The sequence below is a fragment of the Choloepus didactylus genome, chromosome 15 (assembly GCF_015220235.1).
Source record: "Choloepus didactylus isolate mChoDid1 chromosome 15, mChoDid1.pri, whole genome shotgun sequence".
In the NCBI taxonomy this organism is placed as follows: domain Eukaryota; kingdom Metazoa; phylum Chordata; class Mammalia; order Pilosa; family Megalonychidae; genus Choloepus; species Choloepus didactylus.
In genome coordinates, this window is record NC_051321.1 from 19,257,393 (window position 1) to 19,284,721 (window position 27,329).

A 27,329-nucleotide genomic window follows, 5' to 3' on the forward strand; every position below is an offset into this window, starting at 1 on the left:
GAAGGAGGGGATTGGGATGGCACGCGACTTAGATGAGCTGGTTTTGAGTGTCTGACGTTTTCTGCATCTCCACCTGGATGTGGCTGGATTCTGCACAGACTTGTGACATGAGTGGGGTGGCGTTGGCCAAGGGGCCCACAGCCCTGGTAAGCAGAGGAAAGAGTGGTCAGGCTGTGTGTGGCCTGGTTTCCAGGCTCTTTTCTACATTCATTCAACACATGCTTATTGTGCTCCAACTCCAAGTTAGGTACCCTTCTAGGAGTCAGGAACACAGCCACGCTCAAGACGAGGCCCTTACATTCCAGTGATGGAAGACAGACGACAAATAGATAACATGCAATGTGGCAGGTGGTTTTAAGTGTTAGGATGGAAAATGGAGTAGGGGGTGGGTTGCAGCAGAGAGGGTGTTGTTTTAGATAGGGAAGGCCTCTCAGATAGCATGACCTTGAGCAGATTCCTGAACAAAGCAGAGTGGGTCATGCAGATATTTGCTGGAAGGACTTTCCAGACAGAGAGGACAATACATACAGAGGTCCTGAGCTCTTGGTGACTTTGAGGAACAGCGTGGCCGGTGCACAAGGAGGCAGGGGAGAGTGACAGGAGACAGAGACACACAGGTGACCTCCAGGCCATGCTGAAGACTTTGGCTTTTGCTCTGAATCAGACTGTGTACCTTTGGAGGGCTACGTAGCAACTGACCTAACGTGTGCGAAAAAGATGGCCCCAGACCCTGCATGGAGGACGGGCTTTGGAAACAGGGCTCATACTGAAACTCTCTTTTCTTGGCCAGTGGCTCTCAGCCTAAGGAAGTCTGATCAGAAATACTCTTAGAAAGGGGGTTCTAGACCTAAAAAGCCCCAAAGGTTCTGGAAGAGGTAACTGTACCCCTAGCTCTGGGGCAACTACATTCTGATTCTTGTTTTCCTCTTCTTACCTCCTCGTGTTTTTTTTCCTGCATAAATGAAAGGGCCTTGAAAGCAAAAGGACGAGGTGAATGCTCCTGGTGGTGGGAATGAACTTGGCTGAAAGGGACAGTGCTGGATCCATAAAGAAAAGGAGCAAGGATGAGCTGGGACTTGGAGCCATGTCAGATTCTTCTTTTTTCACAGTTTACCTGCCTTGTGGTCCTCAGAACTGTGTGGGTGGGAAGGGCCTGTTTTGACAAACCGAGGTTATCATGAGAAGTCGGTTTTGCAGCAGCTGTCACTTAGTTTTAACACAGTGAGCATGTGAAGCATCACTGAGTCACCAGTCTGGGCTGTGGTTTCAGACCAAAGCCGAGGGTGTGGCACTGATGTCTGGGACGCGTCTCAGAGCAGACTCACCTTGGCAAGCACCTCCGAGCATCCTAAGCGTGCTTGTCTCCAGGTGTGTGCGCTGCCCGCTGGGGCTTGCCTCCCAGACACTCCCAGGGGGCCTGTCTTTGGGACAGACACGTCATCTCAGGCTTTATGTGAGCGAGGCACAAACAAATTGTCAGAAAGACCCGGGCTTCTCAGCATTTACCTCTTGGTTGTGAATTGACATTGGTTGCGGCCAGGACTGGGTCATCACAAGGACAGCTGGAACTCAGCCGGCAGAAGTAGGTCAGGAGAGCTCAGAGATGGGGGAAACCCAGCTGCGGAAATGACTAAGGTGGGAGGGAGATGGCCAGGCTGCCTTGGCTCTCCTGGAGGATGACTTGTTATGAAGTGTTCACACTTACCAAAAAAAGAGGGCTTTACCTGGGTATACACTGGCCTGGCCTCAGGTTCCTGCCTGTTATCCCTTCACCTGACCCAGTCGGGCAGTGTGTCATGCAGGCTGCAACAGGAGGGACGGCTGTCAGGGCCAGCCCCTTGCTCGAGGTGGTTTGCTATCAGTGATGTTGCTAACTTCCGGCAAAAGCCCAGGATCTTGGATTCTTGTCCTGCTTTATCAGCATCGTCCCCACCCTGCTCCACTGGGTCTGTTTCCTCTGGGTAAAAGTTAAGTCAGTGCTCTGATGGCCTGTGCTGGAGAGACCAGGCTCTGTTCTGAGACGTCAAGCACTGTATTCATGGCCTCTCCTGCTGGGCAGTGCTGGCTGCTGTAATAAATCACCCCCAATTGGCAGAAACAATAAAAATCTGTTTCTCACTCACATAACAGTGCAGTGTGGATATCATGGTCAGGAGGTATTTTAGGAACCCAGGCTCCTTGCACACTTTGCTTGGCTACCCTCTAGGACCACAGAATCCTCTACTGAGAGAGTGGGAGAGCTCCTCTCCACTTCTTAAACGTGCCAGCCGGAAGTGACACACATCACTCCTGCTCGCATTCCATTGGTGACTTGTAGACACGTGGTCATCTCGGGATGTAAAGGGGGCTGGGAAGTGGAGTCCTCAGGCACCTCTCGTGACAAGCCCACACCGCCGATGGGAAAGCACTAGTTTCTGGTGGACAGGCAGTGCTGTCACCACTTCTGGATCTCTGTGTCTCTGAACTTGGGTCCGTCCCTCTCTTCATCGTGTCTCTCTCCGTCTTGCTTCTGTCTGTGCCTCTGCCCTCACGCATGGGTCCTACATGGCGGTGCCTGGGCCCCCCTTCCAGAAAGTGTGACTTCCTCCCACCCTCTACAGCATCCAAACTCGGCTTAACGAATCAGAGCACTGCACGCTGGCTGCTGTAACAGATAACCCCCCAATTTTGGTTTACAGTAACACAATGAAAGTGTTTCTTACTCACGGAACAATCCAATGTGGGTATTACTGGTCAATATATTGTTCTGCCACTGGTCCCAGTGACTGCCCATGGGACGTGGTGGGGCACGGTCTACCTGGGGTCAGCATCCAGCCTTCACTCCTCTTCACCCTGTGACCCCAGGAAGCCAAGCGTCTGTTTTAAGGGCCTCCCACGTTTCTGTTGTGCTGTGATTCTCTTAGGGATAAATAAGATTTCTAATACATTTGCCCTAAATTTCCTCCCAGTGACTTCAGGTACTGAGCCTTGCTGTTTCTTCTCAGTTACCTTCCTGATGCCCATGGGGGACGATGGGCAGGGGTAGAATTCTCTTTGGGAAGTCGGGAAAACACAGCACAGAGAAGGAGGGGATTTACACAAGTTATTCACTCTCAAATCTGGCCTGCCTTCATTAATTTTTGCCACTGAAGGAAGCATCCCAGTGACACTGCATCATTCTTCTTATTTCATTTATTGCACAGATAATACAATACTGACAATGAGGACATTTAAAAAAAAAATCACCTGGTCCTATTACCCTACCAGGTCAATTGCTTGCCTTCTCCATCCTGCCTCACGGTACTCATCTGTTTGCACATGTAAGGTTAATGGTGCCTTTTTGCTGACCACTGTATCTTAAGGAATTTTCGAGTTGCCACTAGTCTTCAGAGTTTTAATTGGTTAGGGTGGCATGCTATATTCCTAAGTACATGAAACCATACTTCATCTACTCAGGCCCCTTCTGCTAACTATTAATTAGCACTTGAATATTTTATTGCATGGAATCTTTCTCCCTCCTTTTTTTAAAAACTAGTTTTCCAGGATAAACTCCAAGGACTGGGATTATTGGGTCAAAGGACATGGGTGCTTTTACGGCTTTCAAAACAACAGGCAGCCAGATTGCCACCAGCACCGTCAGAGTTCAGGATCTCCCACTGGGTCGTACCACTTTGTAATCCTAGCTCATTTAATAGGTATAAATTTATAAACCGTGCAACTTTTTTTATTAAGCCCTGGAGTAGTAACACGATAGTTTTAAAGAAAACTGATATTAAAATAAAGTGTTATTTTTAGAAATGTTAAATCAAAATAAAACACATTTTCACTGCCATTATAGGTATAATAAATGCCACAGTGACCTGTTAATTTTCCTATATTCTACTTCAAATGTGGTTCCGTTTTCTTCGTATGTGGGAACCCGGCTATGTAGTGTTGGGGGGCTCCTGCAGAGGGGAGACCCGGGTGCACGGGGCTGCCTCTTTTATGAGGAGTGCCATGCGAGGAAAGGGGCATTCCATCACCGACTTGGGGGCCTGCCACGGACCACCGAGAAATCCCAGGGAAGTGGGTGGTGGGCCTATTTTGTAACTGTTAGGGCCGCCTAGTCATGGAAGGAAGCGCCTAGTGATCTGGAGGTAGTGAGCTCCCCGTCCGTGGAGAATTCAGGCAGAGGCTGGAGTGGCTGTAGATGGGATCCTGTGCACAGCCAGGGGTGGGACGGGGGCTCCTGAAGTCTGTCCTCTCTTCTCTGCATCCTGCTTTTCGGGGTCGTCTTGTTTTTTTGGGGGTAGTTTTTGTTGGCCTTCAATGAGCAGAACAGTGAGGCCAGGAGAACGGAGCCATCTTGCAGGGTCGTGGGGGCAGAGCTGAGGTGGAATGTGTAAGAGAATCACGCATGATTTGTACTTTGGTGAGTTCTGGAGTTCTTTGAAAACAAAACAAAAGCTGGAGGTTGACTCATTGCCAGAGGTGAGGAAAAGGGTAGAAGAACTGTGTTTGGGCTGGGAAGTGTCAAGCAGGCAGGGAGAGGGTTCTTTGGGGGAGAAAAGAGTGATTTAAACACAGGGTTACGACTCTGAGGGGGGGTCGTTTAGGGATGGGGAGGTGGCTGCCTTCCCCAGAAAGACATTTCCCACTATAGTTTATTTCTGAGGAGCCACAGACCCTTCCCCACCCAGAACGGAACGGCCCGGCCAGGTGACCGCTGGGGGTCGGCCGTGGGTGCAGCCCGGGGCTCCCATGACGTCATTCTCTTCCCCTCCGACCCCCTGGAGTGACACAAGCCTGAAAGAGCCCTCACCCGCCCACGTCCCCCCTCTGCTGAGGAAACGGGGACCCCAGGTGGAGCAAGCAGTCGAGCTGGGGGACTGCCTCATCAGAGGATTCTGTGGCGTCGAAGATGACAGGAATTGAGGAAGAAAGGGGAGACTTCTGGTTTTAGGGTGCCTGTTTGTGGCCAGATGCAGCATCCGAGGGGCTTTGCTGCAGGGCGTTGGGGGCCGGGGGTCCTGCCCTGGCCCTCCCGAGGGAGGCATGGGTGGGGACCGCGGGCTGTGACCGAGCTGGTCTCCCTTGCAGAGGATGGCGAGGCCGTGAGCAGCTCCTACGAGTCCTACGATGAAGACGAGAGCAGCAAGGGCAAGTCGGCCCCCTACCAGTGGCCCTCGCCCGAGGCCAGCATCGAGCTGATGCGCGAGGCCCGCATCTGCGCCTTCCTGTGGCGCAAGAAGTGGCTGGGGCAGTGGGCGAAGCAGCTCTGCGTCATCAGGGACACCAGGCTCCTGGTCAGTGGGCCGCCGGCCACCTTCCGGTCTCCTCTCCTGGGGGGCAGAGGGGGGGCAGGGGAGGGTGCCTGACACCAGGGGCGTGGAGCCTTCTTGTGTCAGGAGGCTTTAATCCTCCTTACCCAGAGAGAATATGCAGAGTTTCATGGGTGTGGGTGAATGTGCGTTTTCTCAATTAGAAAGGTCTAGTAGTTTCCATCCAAGGGAGCTGCAGTTACCTACCCGCTCCCATCCCATCCCATCCACACTTTTTTAGGGAATCTTTTTGTCCCTAGTCGTGGGCTCATTCTTCCTCAGACCGGAGGTGTTGGACGGAGCACACTGCCCAGCGTGGGTGGGCCCAGCCCAGCCCCCAGCCCCAATTCTGGCCTCTGCTTTCATCCATGCCTCAGGAGAATCATGTTTTATCTGCTCGGAAGTTGCGCTATTTCGAATGATTACAAAACAAGACCCATAAAGATACCAGAAGATACTGTTTTGAGAGCAATCTGCTTCCTGTAATTTTAAATTAAAATTCACAGCTCTGTGTCCTGGTGTGAAGTTCCATGGAATTATCATAAACACCTTTTCTCCACTCCTTACAACATGCCCTGCTCTGTGCAAATGCTATTTTGGGTGATCCTGTTAAACAACGCTCTAAGGACCCCCATGGCACAAATGAGAAACTGAGGTGCAAGGTATTTTCTTTGGTAGAGGAAGAAAGCCCCTTCCTTTCTTTTCTAACACATCATCTTCCTGACTAAGCAGATGATACACTTAGTTTTCGTTTGTTACGGATCCCCAAGCTGAGTAAGAAATGCCGAGGGGTAGAGAAACGTCAAAAGTTAGTTTGCCTTGGCTAAGTTGCCCTCAGAGGACATCTTTCGGGAGCTGCCCCAGACCTGGAGTGAGGTTTGAGCTGCTGGGACAAGCGGGTCCTGGGACGTCCTTGGCTGAGGCCAGTGAGGAGGAGGCTTGACCGAGAGGGAGACCGTCTGAAACCGAGAAGGAGCCTGGCTGCTGTTTGAGGGTTGCCCAGCCTTCTGGCTTCGTTGGGGCAGGCCGGGCTCTCGGCGGGTTGGCCGGGCCCAGAGGCCTCCTCCTGGGCAGAACCTGGCTGGGCCTAGAAGCCCCGGAAACCTGAGGTTTCTTCTCTCTTTCCTTCCAGTGCTACAAATCCTCCAAAGACCACAGCCCCCAGCTGGACGTGAACTTGCTGGGCAGCAGCGTCGTTCACAAGGAGAAGCAAGTGCGGAAGAAGGAGCACAAGCTGAAGATCACGCCGATGAACGCCGACGTGATCGTGCTGGGCCTGCAGAGCAAGGACCAAGCCGAGCAGTGGCTCAGGGTGAGGGAGACGCCAGTCCGCTGGGGTGAAGGGGGCCCGCTCCCCTCCAGGGCTCAGAGGGGCTCCTGGAGTCTGGCTCCCCAGCTTTCCCAGAAGGGATGGGTGGCGTCGTCAAAGGCAAAAAGCTGATCCTTTATGTTCCAGTGGCTTCCTGTGTCCAGTCAGTCTGGTGGAAATCGATACGGCACTTGGCTGTGGGGTCTGAATCCTTCTCAGTTGCCTGGAAGTGGGATCTGGTTGAGATCCACTTGCCTGCTCTGCCTCTAGTGAGGCCTCACCAGCCTTTTAGTAGAATAATAGACGTTGCTGCCACTTGTTGAGGACTTGCTGAAGACCGTAGGCTTTTAGCCAATTGCACACACACAACCACGCTACGTGGGGAGGGGTCAGTGTCAGTGTCCCCATCTTACAGGAGTGGAAATTAAGGCCCAGAGACAGGAGGTGACTTGCTGAGGTCACCTGGCACATGGGAGGCAGCTTTGGGTTTTAAAACCCAGGATTGTCTGACCACAAGTCCTGTGCTTTTGCTACTACCACTGCACACAGTCAGCTCTACCACATCCTGGTGCACGCCTGCCCCACGTTAGAGATGGCCTTGACGTTCAAGGAGGGATAAGGTTTGTGTCAAGAAGGAGCCCATGTTCCACTCTGTTCCATGATTCCAGAGAGACCTCTGTCCCCAGCAGGGTCCCCGGGGAGGCCAGCGAGGGCCGGAGCAGCCCCTTCCCTCCTTCCTGCTGCCCCTCCACCCTCACTGCCAAGGTGATGTGTTTCCAGCCTCAGGGCCCTCACCTCCATCCCTGCGGGCTCTGCTAAACACAACCACCCTGGCAGTCCCTCAGAAGCTCGGCAAACCAGAACAAATCTGCTCTCCCTTACTAAAGCGTGAAGGAAGAGAGAACCTGCCAAGCAGGGCTGAGGTCCCCCAGCTTTGAGGCAGGGGCTGCTTCTCTGAAACTGCGGAATGTTTCGAGTACCAGGTCCTGCATGCCTGTCTCAGAGCCAGGCTTCTGGGAGGCTCTCAAAGGTACCTTGGTTCTTGTTGCAAATTTCTCAGATGCCTGGAGACAGTGGCGCAGGACAAGGAAGCTCACCGCCCAGGGAGGGTTGTAGTTTGGCTGTTCGCCCTGGAGGGCCTGGCCTGGGCCTTCAAGAACATGGGCCCTGGGTTCAAATCCTGACCTCACCTCTTCATAGCAGAGTGGCCCTGGGTTGGTTACTTAAGGCCCATGCAGTGAACAGTGCTGCTCCAGGCCTGTCTGGAGCACACCAGAGAATCTGACTAGCACGGATGGAGCGAGAGCTGGGGGCTTGCCCGGGCTGCAGAGCTGACTGGAACCCAGGGCTCCGGCTGCTGGTCTGGTGTTGACCTCCCTTCTCTTGCCTAGGTCCCCTGTCCTGGTCTCCATGCCAGCGCTCCTCCATCCCCACCACATACACCCACACCTACACACACACTAAGACACACAGGTCACACTCACATACACGTGCTCACACACATACCCACCAGATGCACACTCAAAGGCACACACTTCCATACCTACCCTCACACACACACTCATACACACTCACACACCTTATAAGACACTGACACACAAAGTCATGTGCATGCACACACCACACACTCACTACTCTTGCTCCCACTTCCCAGCACTGTTCCTCTGACTGCTTGGACCCACCCACCCTTCCCTGATCCCTGGCCTCCCTCCCCAGGCTTCGTGCCCTCTTTCTGAGACCCTGTCCTCTAGTCCCCGCTGGGGGTTTCGAGGACACCTGCGGAAGGCATAGCCTCTGCGTCCGACCCTCACAGCCAGCCCCTTCCCCTCCCTGTGCCATCACCTGCACAGGGGGCTTGGCTGGCTGCGCCTGATTCTGGGACGCTGGGTCCTTGTGTTCAGTGGGGGCTGTGAGCCTCTTAGGGCTCCCCTAGCCCGACTCTAAAAGGAGCAGTTGCTCCTGGGCCGTAGGGTGCAGCTTAGTGTCCTCGGGCTGCTGTAACAAGGGACCACATGCTTGTGGCTTAGAAAAAACTTACTCTCTCCGAGCTCTGGAGGCTGGGAGTCTGAACTGAGTGTCGGCCGGCCAGCTCCCTCTGAAGGCTCCAGGACCTCTCTCCTGGCTTCTGGTAGCAGCCTGCCAGCCATCTGTGGCATTCTGCCCCATCTGTCTGTCTGTCTGTCCAAATTTCCTCTTCTTATAGGGACACCAGCCATACTAGATTAGGGGGTCACCCTCTTCCAGTGCGGCCTCATCTTCACCTGCCTAACTCCATCTGTAATGACCCTATTTCCAAACAAGGTCACACTCTGAGACAGGGGGTTTAGAACTTCAATCTGGTTTTATTTTGTGGGGGCGGACAGGTATGTGAGAGGAAGTGGGAGGTGTTGAGTACGAGCCGAGAATCCCTGAAAACTAAGGCACTGGGCAGTGCTTTCCCAGAGGAGTGGTAAGCCCCCCAACCCCTGAACTCCTGGTTTGGGGAGCTTCCCTGGGGCAGGGCCATCTGCAGCTCCTCACCCCCACTGGTCAGGACGGTAATAACCAGTCCTCACAGCCACCCCCACCCCCGATGAGGACCCCAAGGCTTCAGCCCGAGGTCTCGCTGCCAGCACACTGCTTGGGGCCCGCATTCTTTCCAAGGCACCAGGTTACAGATCAGTGTGGATAAGAGTCCCCGACTTAGGGTCAATCTCAGAAGTGAACAACGCCTGTTTCCCCGACACCACAGCCATTCTCCCTTTGGTTCTTTGGCTCTTCTGTTCTTAAACCTGTTACCATAAACTGCTCTAGACAGAGCTTGAACAAGGAGGGGCTTTGAAATAGCTCTTGGTAACTCCATATCCCTGAAGAGCTTCTGGACGGGCAGTGTGTCTTTCCTTAGCCAGGGCCGCCTCGGACCTTCTGTGTATGCCCCCAGCTCAGACCCCTGGGTGCCAGCTCACGGCTCCTTCTCCGGAGGAGGGTGGGGGGACCGCGGCAGGCAAGCACGGAGAGCCGGCTGGGGACCCAGCAGTTGGCAGGCCTGCGTCCGGAGCAGTGTGGAAGGGCTCTGCGGCCAGCCCCCCAGCCCTGAAGAGTCAGGGACCATCCAGAAAACATAGTTGTTCACTGAGGCTCCGTAGAACAGCTGCCTGGCCTCGAATGGCAGCCAGGGCAGGGGGGAGGCCTGTGGAGCGAGGGCTTTGTGCTAAGGCCCAGCCCTCCGCCCCCAGAGCCCAAGGGGCTGGCAGGAGAGCGGACCTCAGCACCACACCCTCCAGCCTGCCCAGCAAGCTCCGAGGCCACAGGGGGGCCGAGTCCTGGGGGTGGAGGGTGGTTCTCAGGTCCTTAGGAATTGGGCATCTTTTCTCTCACCTCCACCCACTCTCCCCTGGCCCTGAGGGGCTCCAGCTTCGGTGCGGCTGTGAGCGCAGGCCAGGACGGCCTCTGGGGAGCCGTGGCCTCCCTGACCAGCTTTCCTCTCCCTCCAGGTCATCCAGGAGGTGAGTGGCCTGCCCTCCGAGGGACTCGCCGAGGGAAACCAATACAGCCCAGACGGCCAGCGCCCCAACTGCCAGAAAGTAAGCCTCTGCCTCTCCCACGAGGAGATTTCCATTCCATTTCTTCTCCATAAAAATTACAAGTGTAAAACTGGGGGCTTTTGTTTTTGCATTTCAGCCCAATTAATAAGAAACATGCAATGCTTGGATACGGATGGTCACATTAGCTTGGCAGGAAAACTGATGAAACTGAAACTGACCTAAAATATTTTCTAGCTTGAGAAGAGGTGCTTTATGGGAACAAGAGTAACTTTGCCCTACATTCTTAAGCAGGGAAATGTATTTTATGAGGCTCTTCCTTCCCACTTATTCCCCAATAAACCTTCCAGGGCTGCGTGGACGCTCTCCATGTTGATCCCACCAAAGGGTTCTCGGGCTCATCTGCACAGACACTTGAGAGCCTGGACTTAAGGGACAAGGTGGAGAAAGTCAGCTCAGATGCTGCCCAAGGGGAGGGCCATCACTCATGGGGACGTTTCACATCCCCAAGTCATAGTGAACTTGGGTTTTCTTTATGTTGAGATGAGAAACAAGATCCTGTCCTTAGACTTGGTGTGTGCCTTCCTTCCCCAGCCAGCAGCTTCTGTTCCCAGCCCCTGCCTGAGGCCAGACCTGTGGGTTGGGAGTGGGTTAGCTTGTTTTCCCCAGATCTGGAGTAAGAGGTTCCCTTGGAGAAGCTTGACTGGAATATTCTGCAGGCTTCAAGTTCTAACAGCAGGGGCCTGTCGCTAGTCCCCCAGCGCTCCTGTAAATGCAGACAGGGAGGCCATCCCTGTTTTACACACAAGCAGAGGGAGGCTGGTAACTTATGTACCCCACCTGGCTGGAGAGTGCTGGAGCTGGGATTCGAATCAGGGGCTGACCCTGGGCAAACAATCCTGCACTTCTCCGAAGGCCCCCCCACATGTCGGTAGCACAGTCAGTTCTCAAGACCTCCGCGTTGTTGTTCCCAACTTGACAGCCAACTTCACTGGGGGATTCGAATGCCTCCCCTGGGGTGCCTCCCTGCCCTTCCCACTGGCTCTGGGGTCACTGTCACCTCTAGAGCCATTGTCACAGCAGGCTGAGCAGCCGTTTTGAGAACATATGAGTGTAGACGGGTACCCAAAGAGGAGAAAGGCGCCTGGGATGCAGCAGGGAACCCGAGGAGCGAAGAGTGAAGGCATGTGCCCCAGAAAGCCCCAGAGGGAAGCCTGGCCAACATCTCACCAGTGTTTGGGGTGGGGGTGGGAGGTGGTCATCTCTGACCTACACCCAAGGGCCTTCTATTATTTTTTCTCAAATTGTCTTCTTTGAGGTAACTATTCCCAGCCAGTGAGCCCCCAACTTGCGTCTCTTTCTTCCACAGCCAGACATAGCTGAGAAGTACCTGTCAGCCTTGGAGTACGTCGGTCCCTTCAACGGCCACCCTGAGGTCACAGAGACCAAAGACGGTAACGAGACGCCCATGACACTCGGCCTCCCGCTCGGTTGGGGAAGGGGGGACACCCCATGGTGTGAGACGTGATGTCCACCCTGGTGGGTTTTAGCAGCTGATTCCAACACGGCCTCCGACTTGTAAACTACTTAGAATATGGCAGCTCATTGAGAATGGGAAAAGGAGAGAAAAGACCAATATGAAGTTGCAAGTCATGAAATTCTGGGGATAAAATATTCTTTCATCTCTTTTTGTTTGCTCTGTTTCAAATCCTTTTTAACAGACAGTCGGTAAAGAGTCTCAAGTGCCTTCATATTCTATAAGAAATGTCTCTCTCTCGTGTGTGGTTTTAGAAAGACACCTTCCTCCGGCTGTGGATCCTGGTTTGGGCAGGTGTGCGTGCGTCTGTGTGCGAGTGTGTGCGCGTGTGTAGGGGGCTGGGAGTAGAGGAGGGTCTGCTCTTTTGCCCGTCTTCTGCTAAGGGCGTGTCAGTGGACTGTGGGCAAGGCTGAGTGTTTCCTCCTCCTCTTGACAGTCAAGAAGAAATGTTCTGCTGGCCTCAAACTCAGCAACCTAATGAACCTGGGCCGGAAGAAATCCACCTCGCTGGAGCCTCCAGAAAGGTCCCTGGAAACATCCAGTAAGAACTGTGGTAGCCTCCAGAGCAAGAGGGCTCGTTCACAGGGCTGGAGCCTGTCCCCAGGAATGCAAGCTCAGATGGCAAAGGCAGGGGGGGTTAGGTCTTGCTCTAAACCTCTCTAGGGGTGGAGAGCTCACAGCCCCCAGTTTTCTGCTGACCATCACTGCAGGCAGCTCTCTATATCCAGCCGGGCTCTCCCTTGCTGCAGTATTTGACCCTGGTGGCAGTGAACTTACGTTCATTTGATCTGTATTTATGGAGCACGGCAGGCACAGTTTTAGGCACCATTGAAAAAGGGGTCAAGTGGGAACAGGACACAGTCCTCAGAGCTGACAGTCCAGGAGAGATGACACCTTTATACCCGCAACGACCCTCTGTGCCATCTTGGTAGTTGTAAGAACCAGGACAGAATGAATCTTTCCTGCTGCTGTCACAGATGGCTTCTAGGAGGAGGATGGCTTCATCACTTGACCTGGAAAGGCAGGTGGGAGCTGAACAAGCTGGAATGGTGCTGTGGGCAGGAGCAAAGCCTTTGAGATGAGACCAGGCGAGACCTATTAGGGGGACAAGAAGCCCACATTGGTGGTGCAGAGGGTGTGCACAGGTGTGGCCTGTGCGGCAGGCTCAGCGAGACCATCTCTTCCACTCTCACATCTTCCTTGAAGAAAGCAAGGCCAGGAGAGGAGCTGGGCCTTTCCCAGAAAATGCCTCAGAGTTAGGGGCTGAGCCCAGCACGCTGCCTCCACCGTGGGCTCATTGCCATAACTCTCCCTGGGGCCTGCAGGCCACCATTGGCCACTCTTAGGCCTTTTCCTCTTTCCCATGGAGCCCGTGTCCCATCCTGGGCTCCTGTCCTGAGTCCCAGTTAAGTACTTTGTTTTTTGAGGCTGGCAGGGGGCCAGGGCAGAATGGGAAGGCAGCAGACCAGGCCTTGACTTTGGAGCCTTTTGCTTTTCCAGCCAAGATGCCCATTAATGGTGCAGCTCTGCCAGCCCCTACAGCCTCCAGAGGGCACAGTGTTTGGCACGGAGGCCTGCTCCCAGCGAGTCCCTGTTGGGAGCAGTGGCGGGTTATTGCTGGAAGTCAACTCAGCAGCTAGGCATGCTCCTCTCCCCCGTGGCTATGGGAAGGGCGGGAGAGAACACAATTGCTTTCCTTCCCAGGACTCAGGGATGTCTGGGATCCAAGCTCCCAGCTTCTCCTGAGTTCCCTTGGGTCCAGAGATTGGTGATGGGTGGGTGGCACCTGCTAATGAACCAGACTTCTAGGTCCTACTCTCTAACTCTCCCATTTTGCTTCTGGGATGTGATGTTAACATGGTCTGAGAAATCCATGATCCTCACTGTGGTGTCTAGCGCTGGGCTGTGTAGGAAAGGGGGTCAGGCACTTTCTCCCTGTTGCAGGGGCCCCGTGCATCCCACTGCCAGGCCTTTCTGATGGAGGCTGTGTCCTTCTCTAAACCAGTGCCTCCAAGAAGCAAAGGAGCATGGGGAGCTGACAGCCCACTGCACATGGAGGGGGATGCAAAGGTTTCTGAGACTGGATCTCATCTTTGTAGCTCTAGGGACAAATGTTGGCACACAGTGTCAGTTCATTCAATGTTCATTTAAGTAGGGGGTGGGGGGTGTCCTCACCTTGGGGAGCTGAACCTAACATGCAGAACCATTTGAGAATATTAAATGATTGTGTGACTTGCACCCCAGCACTGGCAGCCTCCACAACCACCAGGGAAAGAGCAGGTCCCTGGTGTAGAGGCCACAGGCCGAGACCTGGGCCCTGGAGATGGGCCTGGCGGAATTCCTGCCCTTGAGAAGCTCACCATGTGCAGCTGGGGAGGCCAGCCTGGAAACAGATAGCTTTGCTGTCACAGGGTCCCAGTGTTCTGAAGGGAGGCTGAGCAAGGCGGGCAGGGCCAGGGAGGGTACTCTGGCTTGCCACGTCCGGAGGATGTTGGAGACAAGGACTCGGCTGGCTGCGACTGAGCAGGCCAGGCATGGAGAGGCTCTGAGGGACAGCTGAGGCCCTTGAGGTGGTAGAGACAACTGGATAGAGCCTGGGCAAGGAGATCCAGGCAGGGAGGAGGTGTTGTGAGGGCCCAAGGGCTAGGAGAGCCTCTGCCTTCTCCTCAGAGGGTCTGGTCAGACAGAGGGCACAACTTGCCTCCCTCTCGATGTATGTTTCCCTAAAATTAGTACAGCTGAGCAGCCCCCAGCCCCTCCAAGGGTCTAGCTCCCTCCATGAAAGAAGAAATGTGCTATGAGATTTCCAGCTCCCAAGAGGTAAGAAAGTTTCTTGGGCAAAGTGTGACAGGTCCTGAAGGTGAGATTCAGGAGGCCCCGAGGGGGTGCCAGCCCTGGACGCCCCGGCTGTGTGTGCCCGCTGCCGCCCGCCCTGCAGCCGCGTCCCCTCCTGCAGGTTACCTGAACGTCCTGGTGAACAGCCAGTGGAAGTCACGCTGGTGCTCCGTCAAGGACAGTCACCTGCACTTCTACCAGGACCGGAACCGGAGCAAGACGGCCCAGCAGCCCCTCAGCCTGGTCGGCTGCGAGGTGGTCCCAGACCCCAGCCCAGACCACCTCTACTCCTTCCGCATCCTGCACAACGGCGAGGAGTTGGTCAAACTGGAGGTACTGTGGGGAGGGGACAGCCAGGGCGTGGCGGGGTGGAGGTCCTGGCTGCTAACGGAAGTTGATGGGACCCTAATCCTGCAAAGGGCAGCTTTACTTGTCTCTGCCTGAGTTGTTTGCATTCCTTAAAATTTCCATTCCTTTTCTGACCTGGGTGGTTGTGTTATAGGAGAGGGACAATGAGCCACTTCCTGCACTTAGGGCAGCAGGAGTATTTATAACTCCCCAAGCTGCTGGAAAGAGCTTCTGGGGATCCAAAGAGGGGTTTATTTAGTTTGTGCATCACCAAGAAGGGAGCTCTACGCCCAGTAAATGAAAACGATGACGGTGAGGGCTTATCTGCAGGAAGAATTAGGTTTGTGGTACAATCGCGTTTCTCCCCCGGCCTCCCACCCTCTGTCTGATGTGACATTACATTTACACAAATAAGAGGTGACATAATGCCTTGCTGAGCTGGGATGGGCAGGGCCGGAGTTCTTGACACTCACTTAAAAAGCTCTCCCACTTTCACTCAGGTTCACTTAGCCTTTTAGCCAGGGGCTTCATCCACATTTTGCTCCAATACTGCCCTCTGGGGGCTAACAGAGCCATAGCACACTTGCTTCAGGCCCATCCCTCTACCCCTCCCTCCCTCCCTCCCTCCCTCCGGCCAGTCAGCAAACATTCAGTTATCTACTTAGGACAGTAATGTAGTGAACATGACCGAAATGCTCCCTGCCCTAATGGAATTCTGGTGTGAGAGTGAGCTGTTATTCAAATGGTTAAGTTAAATTACTTAACTACAGTCGCTGGAAACAAGTGGGGAAGGTGCTACGGATACGTGTGGAAGATAAGGCTGGGGAAAGAAGGGGTAGGATTTGATCCCAAAAGCAATGGGAGCCCCTGAAGGGTTGTAAAGGGGGGTGGCACGCCCAGATTTAGATTTTCAGATGTCTTCCCAGCTACTGGGTGGGGGACAGAAGGGACACAATGAGACCTGTTAAGAAACTGTTAGAGGAACGAGGGGAAATAAGGAAGCCAGCTAAATGTCACTCCTGACCCCTGCCCATCTCTGTAATTAAAAGAACGCAGCACTAAGGGCGGTAGAGCTGTACCGTGTAACGCCAAAGTGGTAGCTCTTCTTCCTCCTGAAAGTAAACCTACAGCTTTTATAGAATTCCCAGTTTTTTCTCATTATAAAGACAGCAAATAATCCTGGCATTTTAATAGAAATGCCTAATTTGTGCATTTGATTACAATGTGTTGTCCCCTGGAAAAAAACAAGCACCCAATTGCTAATTCACACAATTACTTCATGATTTCTCAGCTAGTAGATATTTAAGACATCTTGATATTTTTGAAAGCATAATCAGAAGTAAATATGAATGCTGTTTTTTTGCAGAGATCCGGGCAGTTTTCTAGGCGTGCATTGGGGTGACGAGTTGACATGCAATAGTCATAAAATAGAGGTGTCACCCTCAACCACATACAATTTTAACAGTTCCTTCCTGGTCTTCATCTTTCTAGAATTACATGCCCTATAAATCACGTGACACTTGGGACAAATATCCAAAGTGTCACTGAGGTGGAACAGTGTTACTGGTGGCAGGAAGTGTTACTCGGGGTCACTGGGGGATGGGTCCAGTTTGTGGGTGCAAATGAGGGGGCATGTCCCCAGGAGCTCTCAGCTGCCTGCAGGGGGATGGGAGGGAGCCAGGGGTACCCTTCTGGCCCACTGGGGTGGGTGAGGCACAGGCATTGCCTCTAGCCCTGCTCACCTCTCTCTCTGCCTCCTTCCCAGGCCAAGTCTTCTGAGGAAATGGGCCACTGGCTAGGCCTCTTGCTCTCTGAGTCGGGCTCCAAGTCAGACCCGGAAGAATTCACCTACGACTATGTGGATGCTGACAGGGTTTCCTGTATCGTGACCGCAGCCAAAAACTCCCTGTTGTGAGTATCAAGGGGCCTTCTGCTTGGCACCCTCCCATTCCCCGCCATGCTTCTAGACCCCGAGCCCCGACTGGCTTCTGTCTGTCAGTAGGAGGAGGGCGGCAGCTAAGGACACAATTGGGCCCTGTTCTACCCAGCAGCAGGAAGAGGTCAAGTCCAAGGATGAGGAGCAGCCCATAGGGAGGCTGGCTGGGAACCCGGCTGAGCCAGCATCCTCGGCCCTGGTGCAGTGCTCTCCAGCTCCTTCCAGTAGACGGGGCACTTTCCTGACCCCCAGCGTGTCCTCCCTGTTGATTCGCCTTTCCCATGGATCCTTTGCTGGGTCCTTGGCACACTCTGGAATGAGCAGGGCGGGAGATACGCTTCTGCTTTCTAGAAGAGCAAACTGGGGCTCGGGGAGAAGTGGCACTGGCTTGGGTGGGTGGAGCTGCTGCTGGTGGAAGCTGGAGAAGCCACTGAAACAGAATCATCTTCTTAGGTGCAAAATGGGGATAGTATCTGGTCTGTGCTGCTCCAAGCATGCTGTGAAGATGAAGTGAGAAGGGGTTTTGTTGTTGTTGGGAGGAGAACTTAAAGAGAGGGATCAAGGACAGAAGATGGCAGAAGGATCCTGTAAGGACGGGCATAGGGCAAGGGAAGTTGGAAAAGAAATCTGGAACCAAGAGTTCTAATATAGGAGGCACTTGGGAAAGAGGGAGGAGATGCCCCCAAATAAATGAATTGGTTTTAAAATGGAGGTAGCTGTTGGGTCCCAGTCCCCCGTGCTGCCCACGGCTTTCATTGCTCCACCAGTCGTTAAGGACCCTTTGAGCCTGGTGGCCTCGTCTGCGCTGTCCTGAATCCTTCATCCAGGCTGGGTCCTGCCATGTCTTCCAGACTGATGCAGAGAAAGTTCTCGGAGCCGAACACGTACATTGACGGCCTGCCCGCCCAGGGTCGCCAGGAGGAGCTGTATGACGATGTGGAGATGTCAGAGCTGAAGGCAGTGGTGAGGGCACCAGCCAGGCAGGGGTCTGTGGCTGTCTGGACCTTCTGCCAACTCTGTCTTCATGCCAGAGATGAGAGGCTGCTGGGCTCACCCCCAGGGCCATCCACCCAGGAACCTAGGAGAAACCAGGGCATCTTTTGTAGACTGGGGCCTGCAGCCTGCCCAGCCTAAAGACCTGTCTAGATACAAGAGGGTTGACAGCCCTGGGCAGTACTTGGGGTGGAGGTGTGGTGTTTGGATTGCAAGACCTAAGTTGATAGTTGAAGTGGAATAATCATCCTGATAGGCATTTAACATCCCATGGGGAGGTATTACTATTGTCTGCTAAGTGAGGTTCAGGGAAGGAAAGGAATGTGGCCTGGGCCTCCTGCCTCTTTGATGGCAAGTACAAGACTTGAACTCAGGCCTTCTAACTTCAGCTCCACAGGAGCTGCCCCGGGAGGGAGGTGCCCGTGAACTCCAGCTCGGGCGGTGGAAGGCGCTGCTGAGGGAGATCAGGGATAAGTGAAGGCCCCCGGGCTCTCCTTCCATCCTCTGCAGGTGGAGCCCACCGAGGACGCCGGCCCTGCTGCAGATGCCCCGAGCGAGGGTGAGCCCGACCGCCTGTACCTGGACCTCTCGCCCATCAGGTCATCCCCCCACAGCCCCGAGGGCGCAGAGGCCCTGGCCTCCTCCCCTCTCCAGCCCCCCCAGGACGACCCGGCCGAGGCCCTCCCCGCAGACTCGGACCCTGTCCCCGACGAGCCCCACTGGAAGTCTCCAGAGAACCCCGAGGAGCAGGTACAGGCCGTGCCCCAGCAGAGGAGCCAGGCCACCCTCCCGGGGCCCTCCAGTCACCTGAGTCCTGTCTGCTTTCTCCCAAAGCTGAGGCGGCCCGAGAGCCCAGAACCCGAGGAGTCCTCTCTGAGAATCACCACGGTCAAAGTTCAGACCGAACAGCAGATCTCCTTCCCCCAGAGCTGCCCTGATGCTGCAGCCTTCAGCCCGGCTGGGGCCAGCCCACCCACGAAGGACAGGCTGAAGGCCACCACCGCAGGTGCTTGTCCTCGATGAGAGTGGCATTTGGGAATGGCTTGTGGAGGTTACCCTGAGTCCGTCCCTCCCAGATGAAGACACAGAGGGGTCAGAGAGGTGGTGGGACTGGTCCACGGTCACATGGCAAAGGTGTGGGGCCCGGACTCCCTTCCTGTCTCTGCCAGACTGGCCTGGCATCCCAGCTCTGACGGTTTTGGGCATGGGGCAGCCTCAGGTGCCAGCCTGGTTGAGCTGGTGTCCTAGTCCTTGCAAGGACACCAGTCGTCTTGGACTAGGGCCCACCCTAAGTCAGTTCGGTCTCATCTTATCATCTCTAAGGTCCTAATTTACAAACAAGTTCACATTCACGGGCCTGGGGGTTACGACATGAACACATCTTTTTGGGGGACTCGCTTCAATCCATGACACCTGGGGATTCCCCTCTCTGGGTCTGCAGAGATCAAGCTGGGTAAGAACAGGACAGAGGCTGAAGTGAAACGGTACACGGAGGAGAAGGAGCGGCTGGAGAGGAAGAAGGAAGAAATTCGGGGGCACCTGGCTCAGCTCCGGAAGGAGAAACGGGAGCTGAAGGAGGCCCTGCTAAAGTGTACAGGTACAGGGCTCCAACGGCCTTGGATGGGAGGTGGAATAATCTGGATCTGTGCACCTGCCTCCTTGACTATATGTTTAGACCTTGAATGTTTTATTTTAACTTAAAACAAATGTATGTTCATTGATGTTGAGTCCAGGCCCTTCCTGGAGCCCCGGGCCTGCTGACTGAAGTTCCATGACGTCTTCCCAGCATACCCCACACCCATAGTGCATCCTTACTTTCCAGTCTTCATTACTTTAAAAGGAACAAAAACTTAAGACACTGGTAAAGAAATCTGAATCTTTATAGACTTTTTCCCAGATCATCCTGTCATTTGATAGACATTTCTAGCAACTTGCTTCTTCTATGGCACCTTTCTGAAGTATTTAACTTCGTTTTTATACAGTAACTCTTCATACTCATTTAACATTTAAATTGAAGAGTTGCAATAACAAGCACAACTGGCATAAGCAGGTTTGTGCCTGGAAAGTTTTTTAATGTAATTGGTGGAGGAAGTTCCCATGCGTACAGTAGTCCACTGCTTTTGTTTTAAAATTTAACAGCTTTAATAAGATATAACTTACATGCCATGAAATTAACCCTTTAAACTGTACAATGTTTCTTGTTTTAGTATAGTCACAATGTCATACCACCACCACCACCACAATTAATCTTAGGTCATTCTCATCACACCCTCCAAAAGTCTTGTACCCATTAGCAGTCACTCCCCCATTCCCCTCAGCTTCCCCACTCCCAGCCCTGGGCAACCACTAACCTACTTTGGGAATTTGTGCCCACTGGTTTTGAGGGTTTGGTGGTCTTGGAGATTAGTCAGTGCACAGTGGAGTAAGAGGCAGGAACTAGAACCTCCTTCCCACCCTGCCAGGACCCCCCAGGCTGTGTTGGGTGTGATCAAGGGTTCGTCTGTGACAGTCCCAGAGAGCACGGAGCTGGGGCTGCAAGGCAGGAGCCAGGGATCCCAGCCGTCTCTCTCCCAGGTGGATATTCTAGGTGGTGGAAGAGAGGGACTTTTCACTGGTTTCTTCTCCCAGCACATAAGCCTTCCTGATCCCAGGCTAAGTCAAAGATCTAAGAAAGTGATTTTCAATGTAATAATATAGAAAGAGTAATTTTTTGTTTTACTCCAATTCCCCAAAACACCATTAATACATTTCCTCACTTTCTTTGTCCCCATGATTTTTTCTTAAATGGTGGCCCTTCTCACTTCCCTTCCTCCTTTACCCTAAAACACGGAAACGGCATACGTTTTTTGGTTGCTGGTGATTCGGGCTCGGGACTGTATGCTGAATACATGCGAGACCATCCTCTCCTCTAGCCAGGCCTCCAGTGACGAAATCCCATGGGTCGTCATTTCTTGTTGCTTTGGTACCAACCTGAGAACCAGGAGGTTACAAAGAGAAGCATAAAACGGAACTGAGAAGGTGCCAGGCTCGAGGACCAATACTCTGTTTGGTGCCTGGAGCTTCCCTAGGCCAGATACAAGATGATTCTGGAATTGAGGGAACTGGGGTGGGGGTGGGGATGGGGGGACACTCTGGAATAGCCCAGCCTTCCTCCAAGGGCCAATAATCAACCTTCTCTTACCCTTCTGGGTCTCTGTAAAATCAGCAGATATCAAAACGACTGAGAGCCTCTAAGAATCGACCAGAAAGGGGACCCTTAGCCTCAGGCCCTCTTGGGAAGGCGGTGCTCTCTCTCAGGGCCTTCCTCAGCCTTTGAGGATGCTAACGCTGGCCTCGGGCTTCGAGGCTGCCCACGGCACATGGAGGGTCCCGGCCTGCCTCTAAGTGTTGGAGCCAGAGCTGTGGTCCACGTCTGCCCAGGCTCTGCTCTGGCTTCCTGGCCTTGGCTGCAGCCAGCTCGATGCTCTCCACAGACAAGGGCGTCCTGGGCAGCCTGGAGCAGAAGCTGAAGGAAATGGACGAGGAGTGCAGGACCGAGGAGAGCAGGCGCGTGGACCTGGAGCTCAGCATCGTGGAGGTGAAGGACAACCTGAAGAAGGCTGAGGCGGGGCCCGTGACACTGGGCACCACTGTGGACACCACCCACCTGGAGAACGTGAACCCCCGAGTGAGTGCCGGGAGCCGGGGTTCCCCTGAGCTGCCGGCTGGGCCTCCCAGCCAGGGGTTGGGGGAAGCGGGTCACATCTCCCTGCCTTTGACTCAGCTCTTGCTCTCCTCCTGTAACCACAGCCCAAAGCTGCCGCCCCGACCCCCACCCCAGACTCCACCCCGGTCAACGCCGCTACAGCGCTCAAGAGCAGACCCCTTTCCGTCATGGCCACAGGCAGAGGCACTGTCCTCCAGAAAGCCAAGGTAAGCCAGCGGTCCCTCCTGGCCGCCTGAGCCACCAGATACCAAAGCTTTAGCCAAGGGGGGCCCTCTTTGGCTCTGGGTGGCTCTTTGCTGCTTTAGGTGCAGGCTCTGACTGAGGGCTCTCCCCCAGTGGTGGGCCTCGCTGTGCTGGGCCTTCAGCTCAGTCCTTGGCACTGGCCAACTAGAAAGGCCCTGGCACTTGCTTCATGTGCCCTTATCAATAAACCTGAGGCCACTTCAATCCTTGAACTACCCTCTGCCCACTTACCGGTAGATTCCAGGGGGAGAGCTGCAGTTCAGGGCCAGGTCGTGACTGAATAGTTGTCAAATAAAAAATGTCAGTAATTCTAAAGAACTTCTGCCATTAAAATGAAAGAAACAAAGGTCATGTGGCTTGCCCACGGCTGCCCCAGGCAGCTTGTGGCAAAGGCTCAACAAGGAACAGATGCATTACTGGGTTTTTCCCTGAGGGCTAGACAGAAGTGCTATTAATCCTTTACTGATTTGTACAGTAAAGAACATGCCTAGAGCTGCCTTTGGTTTTGGCAAGCTCTGCTCCTTATCTCCATCCTGCTTGCCTGCTGGAGATATTCTGAGGCACCTACACAAATGACTGTTAAACCCGAGATGGAAATACGTGGCATGAGAACCACTACTCCCCCACTGCCGTGGCAGACATCACTAGTCGCCTGCAGCACAGTCTGGTGCCACAGCCTCAAAATCTCTTCATAGGTGCTCCAAGGGGTAACACTCAAGTGGAGTTGGCACAGGTTGAAACATAGTTGCCATTTCTATTCCTAAGTGCTTCTATGCTTACAATTTTTTCTTACATTTTTCTGTGTGCATAAAAGTTGCTAAGGAGAATAACTTTCTTTTTTTTTGGGGGGGGGGTGCTGGTGTTTGAATGGTACCCCAGGAATGGGAGAAAAAAGGAACAAGTTAGGAAACAAGCTTCATCTAAAGACTGTCATATCAACACAGACCTTGGTGACAATCCTGCTTCACTCAAGTCTTCATTAAAACAGCAACTCTGTGAGAGGGTGAGTCTGTTTGGAAGGAAAAGCAAGGAGCAGGATTCTGGCATTGGGGAGCTTTGGTTATGAGGAGGCTCTGTCCCTTTTCAGAGACCAGGGACATAAGGAACAAGAAAGAAGGCTTCTTTGGAGATCTAACTATTGGATATAAACAAGAATACTGTTGTATTTAGGGAAGTTCTATGCTTCTTCTTTGAAGTTTTCATCAATTAAGTAATGAAAAGCTTCTGACACTGAGACTTTGGGAGAAGAGAAGTCAAGGTGACCCTCTGGTTACTCAATACTTAGCAGTGTGTGGGGTTAAACCGTCCTTGCCTTTGTTTGTTCTCTCCAGTATTAGCAGGATCAACTCAAGTCTCTGGTGATTTTAAACAGCATTGACACCACCTGTTTAAAACTATGACATGCTGTTTGAGAAGCACTAACGGAGATATGTGGGACCAAGCTGAGGAACTGTTCCCATTAAGTTAAGGACTTTTTAAAAAAATTTTTCAGCCTAGCACAGGCCTGAATTAACTACTTTTCAAGAAACTTTTAAAATGTTTAAGATTCTGTAATTTAGAACTGTAAAAAGCATTTTTGGAGATTAACTGACTTTTTTATATTACCACAGAAAAAATTTCCTTGTGTTTACAAATTCAGTCCTGTGGCCAGGCCCCTTCCAAGAAAAAAGTGGTGAATTTTGGTTAGAGAGTGGTTTCCTTTTTCTCTTAAAATTGGTAACACTATTCTTTGAGCTGCCTGTCTTTCCTCTGATGGCTCTTTTTTCTTTATTTTTTTTTAACAAGGATTGAAACATTTCATTTTTCATTTCTTCATCATTTCTTGGGTTCTGTAACACTGGTTCCTGAGAACTAAAGGTTGTTTTGATTCTTGTCTTTCTAATCCAAGGGCATTTACTTCCTTTGTCATAACCACTTGGCAATCCTTTACCAATTGGTGAGTCATGATTTTTTTTAAATAAAATTTTAATTGAATTTTGGGTGTTCCTTGTATTTCATGAAATGACCTCTAGCAGGGGCATCAGGCCTTCTTAAATCAAATAGGGGAGGTAAGGCTGGAGAGAGGATTTTAATAGCATATTTAACAATTGTACCAGATACACAGGAAACTGATCAAATACTAGGCAATGGACAATCAATACTCCTGGAATTTAAACACACTCCTAAAGAATTCTTAGGGAAAAGAAAAATACACAGGACGTGGCCTGGGTAATAATTAAGGAATGCCATAGCATAAATGCATTTATTTAAAAATGACAAAACCCAAACCTGGCACTATTAAATAACAGAACTGAAAAGGAGGCATTACATAATTTAAGTTTTAAGAAAATACCATGAATATAGCAGTTTGGAAGTTTGAGGAGTATGTGTTTTTCATTTTATAAAGCTGATGTAGCTCTAATACCAAAAATCGAACAAATATTACAAAAGAAAAACCATTTTTGGATGTAGACAAAAACAAATATTTGCAAACAAAATTCAGCAGTGTAATTAAAAGAATAATGTAACATGACCAAGTAGAGTTTATCTGAAGTGCAAAGGTTGTTCAATAATTGAAAATATATTAATGGGTAACCTATCACATTAACAGATGAAATATGAAAAAGCACATGATAAATATCAATCAATATTCAAAACAAGTACTCTCAGTAATCTAGGTTTAAAAAAAAAAAAAACCAAAAACATTCTTAACCTGATAAAGTCACCACATTTAATGGTAAAAAAAGCCCCTTGAAGTCAAGAACCAGATAAGGATATTCTGGAGGTCCTAGACAATGCAAAACAACAAGAAAAAGAAGAAAATAGTATAAAATGTCAAAAAAGAGACAAAATAGTCATTATTTGTAAATATCTTTTGAGACAACCAAAGAATCAAAGTATTAGAAATGTGTGTTAAGTTGGCAAATCTGAGCAGTAGGTACCACTGGGGTTCTCTGTATTATTTTTGCAACTGTTCTATGAGTTTGAAATTATTTCAAAATAAAAAACAGAACTAGAGCATTCAGTGAGGTGGCTGGAATGAGGATCACCCAGAGAAAACAGCCACAAGACTTAGGAACTTGGCATTGTTTTAGTTTCTATTTATGTATTACTTATATAATTTAATTTCTTTTAAAAGAAAAAGGTTTGGCTGGTTAGGCAATAAGATAGGAATTTCCTTTGCTGCTAGGGGGGCATTGGAAAAATGTGGCCTGAGACCCCAGCTCCAAAACACAGCAATAGAGAAGACCTTTAAGATGTAAGCCCAGGGCCCACTGTTTTTGTTGTTTTTTTTTTTTTTTAATTCCAAGCAATTCAAATGGGGCTGACAATCATCCCTGAAAAATACGGAGAGCCTAGGTTATAAAACCCCTAAATTCTGTTGAAGACAGTCAATTCGTATAAATTCTGCAACATCACTGATTGGCATTTGCTGGGTGAATATGTGATCCTGACCCAGATGTTGTCTTCTGCTACGAACAACGTAGTAACAAAAATAAAAATATCCCGTGAACATAAGTGTTTGTCATGACTCAGTGCTTGGTACACCAGCCTTTTTTTTTTTCTTCAACAATTACGTGGCGGTGCCTCTTCAAGCACTTTTCTAGCAGCAGAAATCCTTAAAGGTACTCAAAGCTAAGTAGTGTTTAAATCAAAGTAGCCTTGAACTTTTGTATACAAGATATTAAAATATCTATGTTAAAAATTAAAATTATGGTAAAGTCTATGGATTGAGGTCAGTGGTCTACAAAGGTTTCTACTGAAAAACCAACTCTAAATAGCATAGCCAAGGGGCAGAACTGATTCCTAAATATTGCATGATGGGGTAGGTACTTAGTTTGCCCAAAACTATTCCAAATAAGCCTCTGTAGCATCTAGGTAGACATAGTCCTGTTAAATAACCAACAATATCTCTTGAAATGTTACTTTTAAAACAAGGCAGGGGAAAAAAAACCCAAAAATCTAGACAGTATAAACCCAGACAGTATAATAGCTATACATGAAAAACCAAAACCTCTATACATGAAAAAGCAAAACCTCTATACATTTTGTTGCCCTGTATTTGTTGAATTTAAGGATTCTAACTCCTTTGTCCTAATGAAAGGAGAGTAAAGGAAAGCATTCAACAAACACTCCATTTAGCCCCCCTGGGTAAACACTAAAGGAAGACCCTCCCAGGGAATATGGGATTCCACCCCAATTTTAGGTGTCCCCCCAATCCCCATGTGCACACTTGGCTCCTCCCCCATAGTCAAACAAGCACTGGTTAATTGGCCAAATTCCAGCCTGGGGCCTTACCAAGTCTCTCCCACACACAGATCCAAGCACCTGAAAAAGTCACCAGTGCCACTAAAGCCCCCTTTTCAAACTAACAATGAATACATCCAGGACATCGCTGGGGAAGTACAAGTCCACGCCGTTTTTCATTCCACAATGCCATCATTTCAGTGGTTCAACTGGACTTTAGGCAGTGCCTTCTGGCGGGCGCTGCTGTCCCCAAAACATCCTATGTAGTATTGATGGCGGGCAAAGTGAGCCTCAAACAGGCCGTCACACTTCTCTGAAGTCTCCAGTTCCTCTGTCTATCCTCGGGAAAGGTGGCAGAGGTGCAATGAGGTACAGAAAATAAATATTTACTTACATATAAGGAGATTCCAACAGCCGATGAAATCAGCAGCAACCACGGCCCCTAAGCAGCACTGTCTGCAGTTGGGACATCTCCCTGGGCCAGGAGCAGCAGGTAGGAGGGTTGTGGACAGGGCTGGACACAGACAAGAGCCCCACGAGACAGAAGACACTGGGGGCAGGTGCCCTCAGTGCCCAGCAGGCCCCGGCCTTCTCAGTAGCTGCCGGGAGTGGGGCAGCGGCTGCTCTCCTGCAGGCACTTGGCGGGAACCACCCTTTGGGGCATCTCCTCTCGAGACCCCTGGGGAAAAAAAGGAACAGTGAGCCCCTTCTCAACCAACCAGCAGCTCCTCTGGGCCTCTCTCTGTCCTGCGCTTACCCCCATAACCCCACCCTCCAAGCAGAAGCGGGGCAGACACCCTGTCTGAGTGCCATCCAGACGCGCTCCCTGCCGTCGGAAGCCAAACTCGGCCGGTAGCTGGAAACCCCAGGCTGCACCTGGAGTGGGCACCCGGTTGCTGGCTGCTCTAACCTTCAGTTCATGACCATGAACCACAAATGGGCCCTTGGCACCGTCCAGCAGTCTTTATAGACAGGTTCTTTCACATCTTCTGTCTCCTCCACCAGCCCTCCTCCCCAGCCTCACTCTGTGCTGATGGCTGTTCTTCCTGCTTCACTGAACACTCAAAGAACTGCCAGCGCCCACCACCACGTCTAACCGCCCACCTGCCTCTGTGCCCGCCCCCTCGCCCCCCTTTCACGTCATTCGAGGTCAACTGTGCTCCTAACTGAAGCCTCCCTCGAGCTGCATGTTAGTCCAGGAGTCAGCAAATTTTCTGGAACACTCCAGAAAGTTAATATTTTAGGCTTTGCAGGACATTTGGTCTTTGTCACAGCTACTCAACTCTGCCATTGAAGCACAGTCACAGATGATACAAGAACAAATAAACGTGGCTGTTCTGTAAACTTGTATTCACAAAAACAGGCAGCAGGTCAGATTTGGCTGGTGGGCTATAA

At 51.6% G+C, this 27,329-nt stretch overlaps 2 protein-coding genes across 5 annotated transcripts in view; one reads left to right on the plus strand and one right to left on the minus strand.

The window, feature by feature from the left end:
• Positions 1-23,681, plus strand: part of AFAP1L2 (actin filament associated protein 1 like 2) — a 108,304-nt gene extending 84,623 nt beyond the window's left edge. For 3 of the 4 annotated variants that reach the window (XM_037804612.1, XM_037804614.1, XM_037804615.1), the window contains 13 exons: positions 5,059-5,264; positions 6,412-6,591; positions 10,062-10,151; positions 11,479-11,563; positions 12,083-12,187; positions 14,603-14,814; positions 16,595-16,740; positions 17,617-17,728; positions 18,269-18,508; positions 18,593-18,764; positions 19,200-19,355; positions 21,232-21,425; positions 21,548-23,681. In XM_037804612.1, coding sequence (XP_037660540.1) covers positions 5,059-5,264; positions 6,412-6,591; positions 10,062-10,151; positions 11,479-11,563; positions 12,083-12,187; positions 14,603-14,814; positions 16,595-16,740; positions 17,617-17,728; positions 18,269-18,508; positions 18,593-18,764; positions 19,200-19,355; positions 21,232-21,425; positions 21,548-21,700 — 2,051 coding nt within the window. In that variant the 3' untranslated portion in view covers positions 21,701-23,681. The remainder of the gene's footprint in view (positions 1-5,058; positions 5,265-6,411; positions 6,592-10,061; positions 10,152-11,478; positions 11,564-12,082; positions 12,188-14,602; positions 14,815-16,594; positions 16,741-17,616; positions 17,729-18,268; positions 18,509-18,592; positions 18,765-19,199; positions 19,356-21,231; positions 21,426-21,547) is intronic. The other variant, XM_037804613.1, reaches the window with a different exon arrangement.
• Positions 23,682-26,371: 2,690 nt separating this feature from the next.
• VWA2 (von Willebrand factor A domain containing 2) overlaps positions 26,372-27,329 on the minus strand; it is a 45,124-nt gene continuing 44,166 nt past the window's right edge. The window contains 1 exon segment of the mRNA XM_037805254.1: positions 26,372-26,613. Coding sequence (XP_037661182.1) covers positions 26,501-26,613 — 113 coding nt within the window. The 3' untranslated portion in view covers positions 26,372-26,500.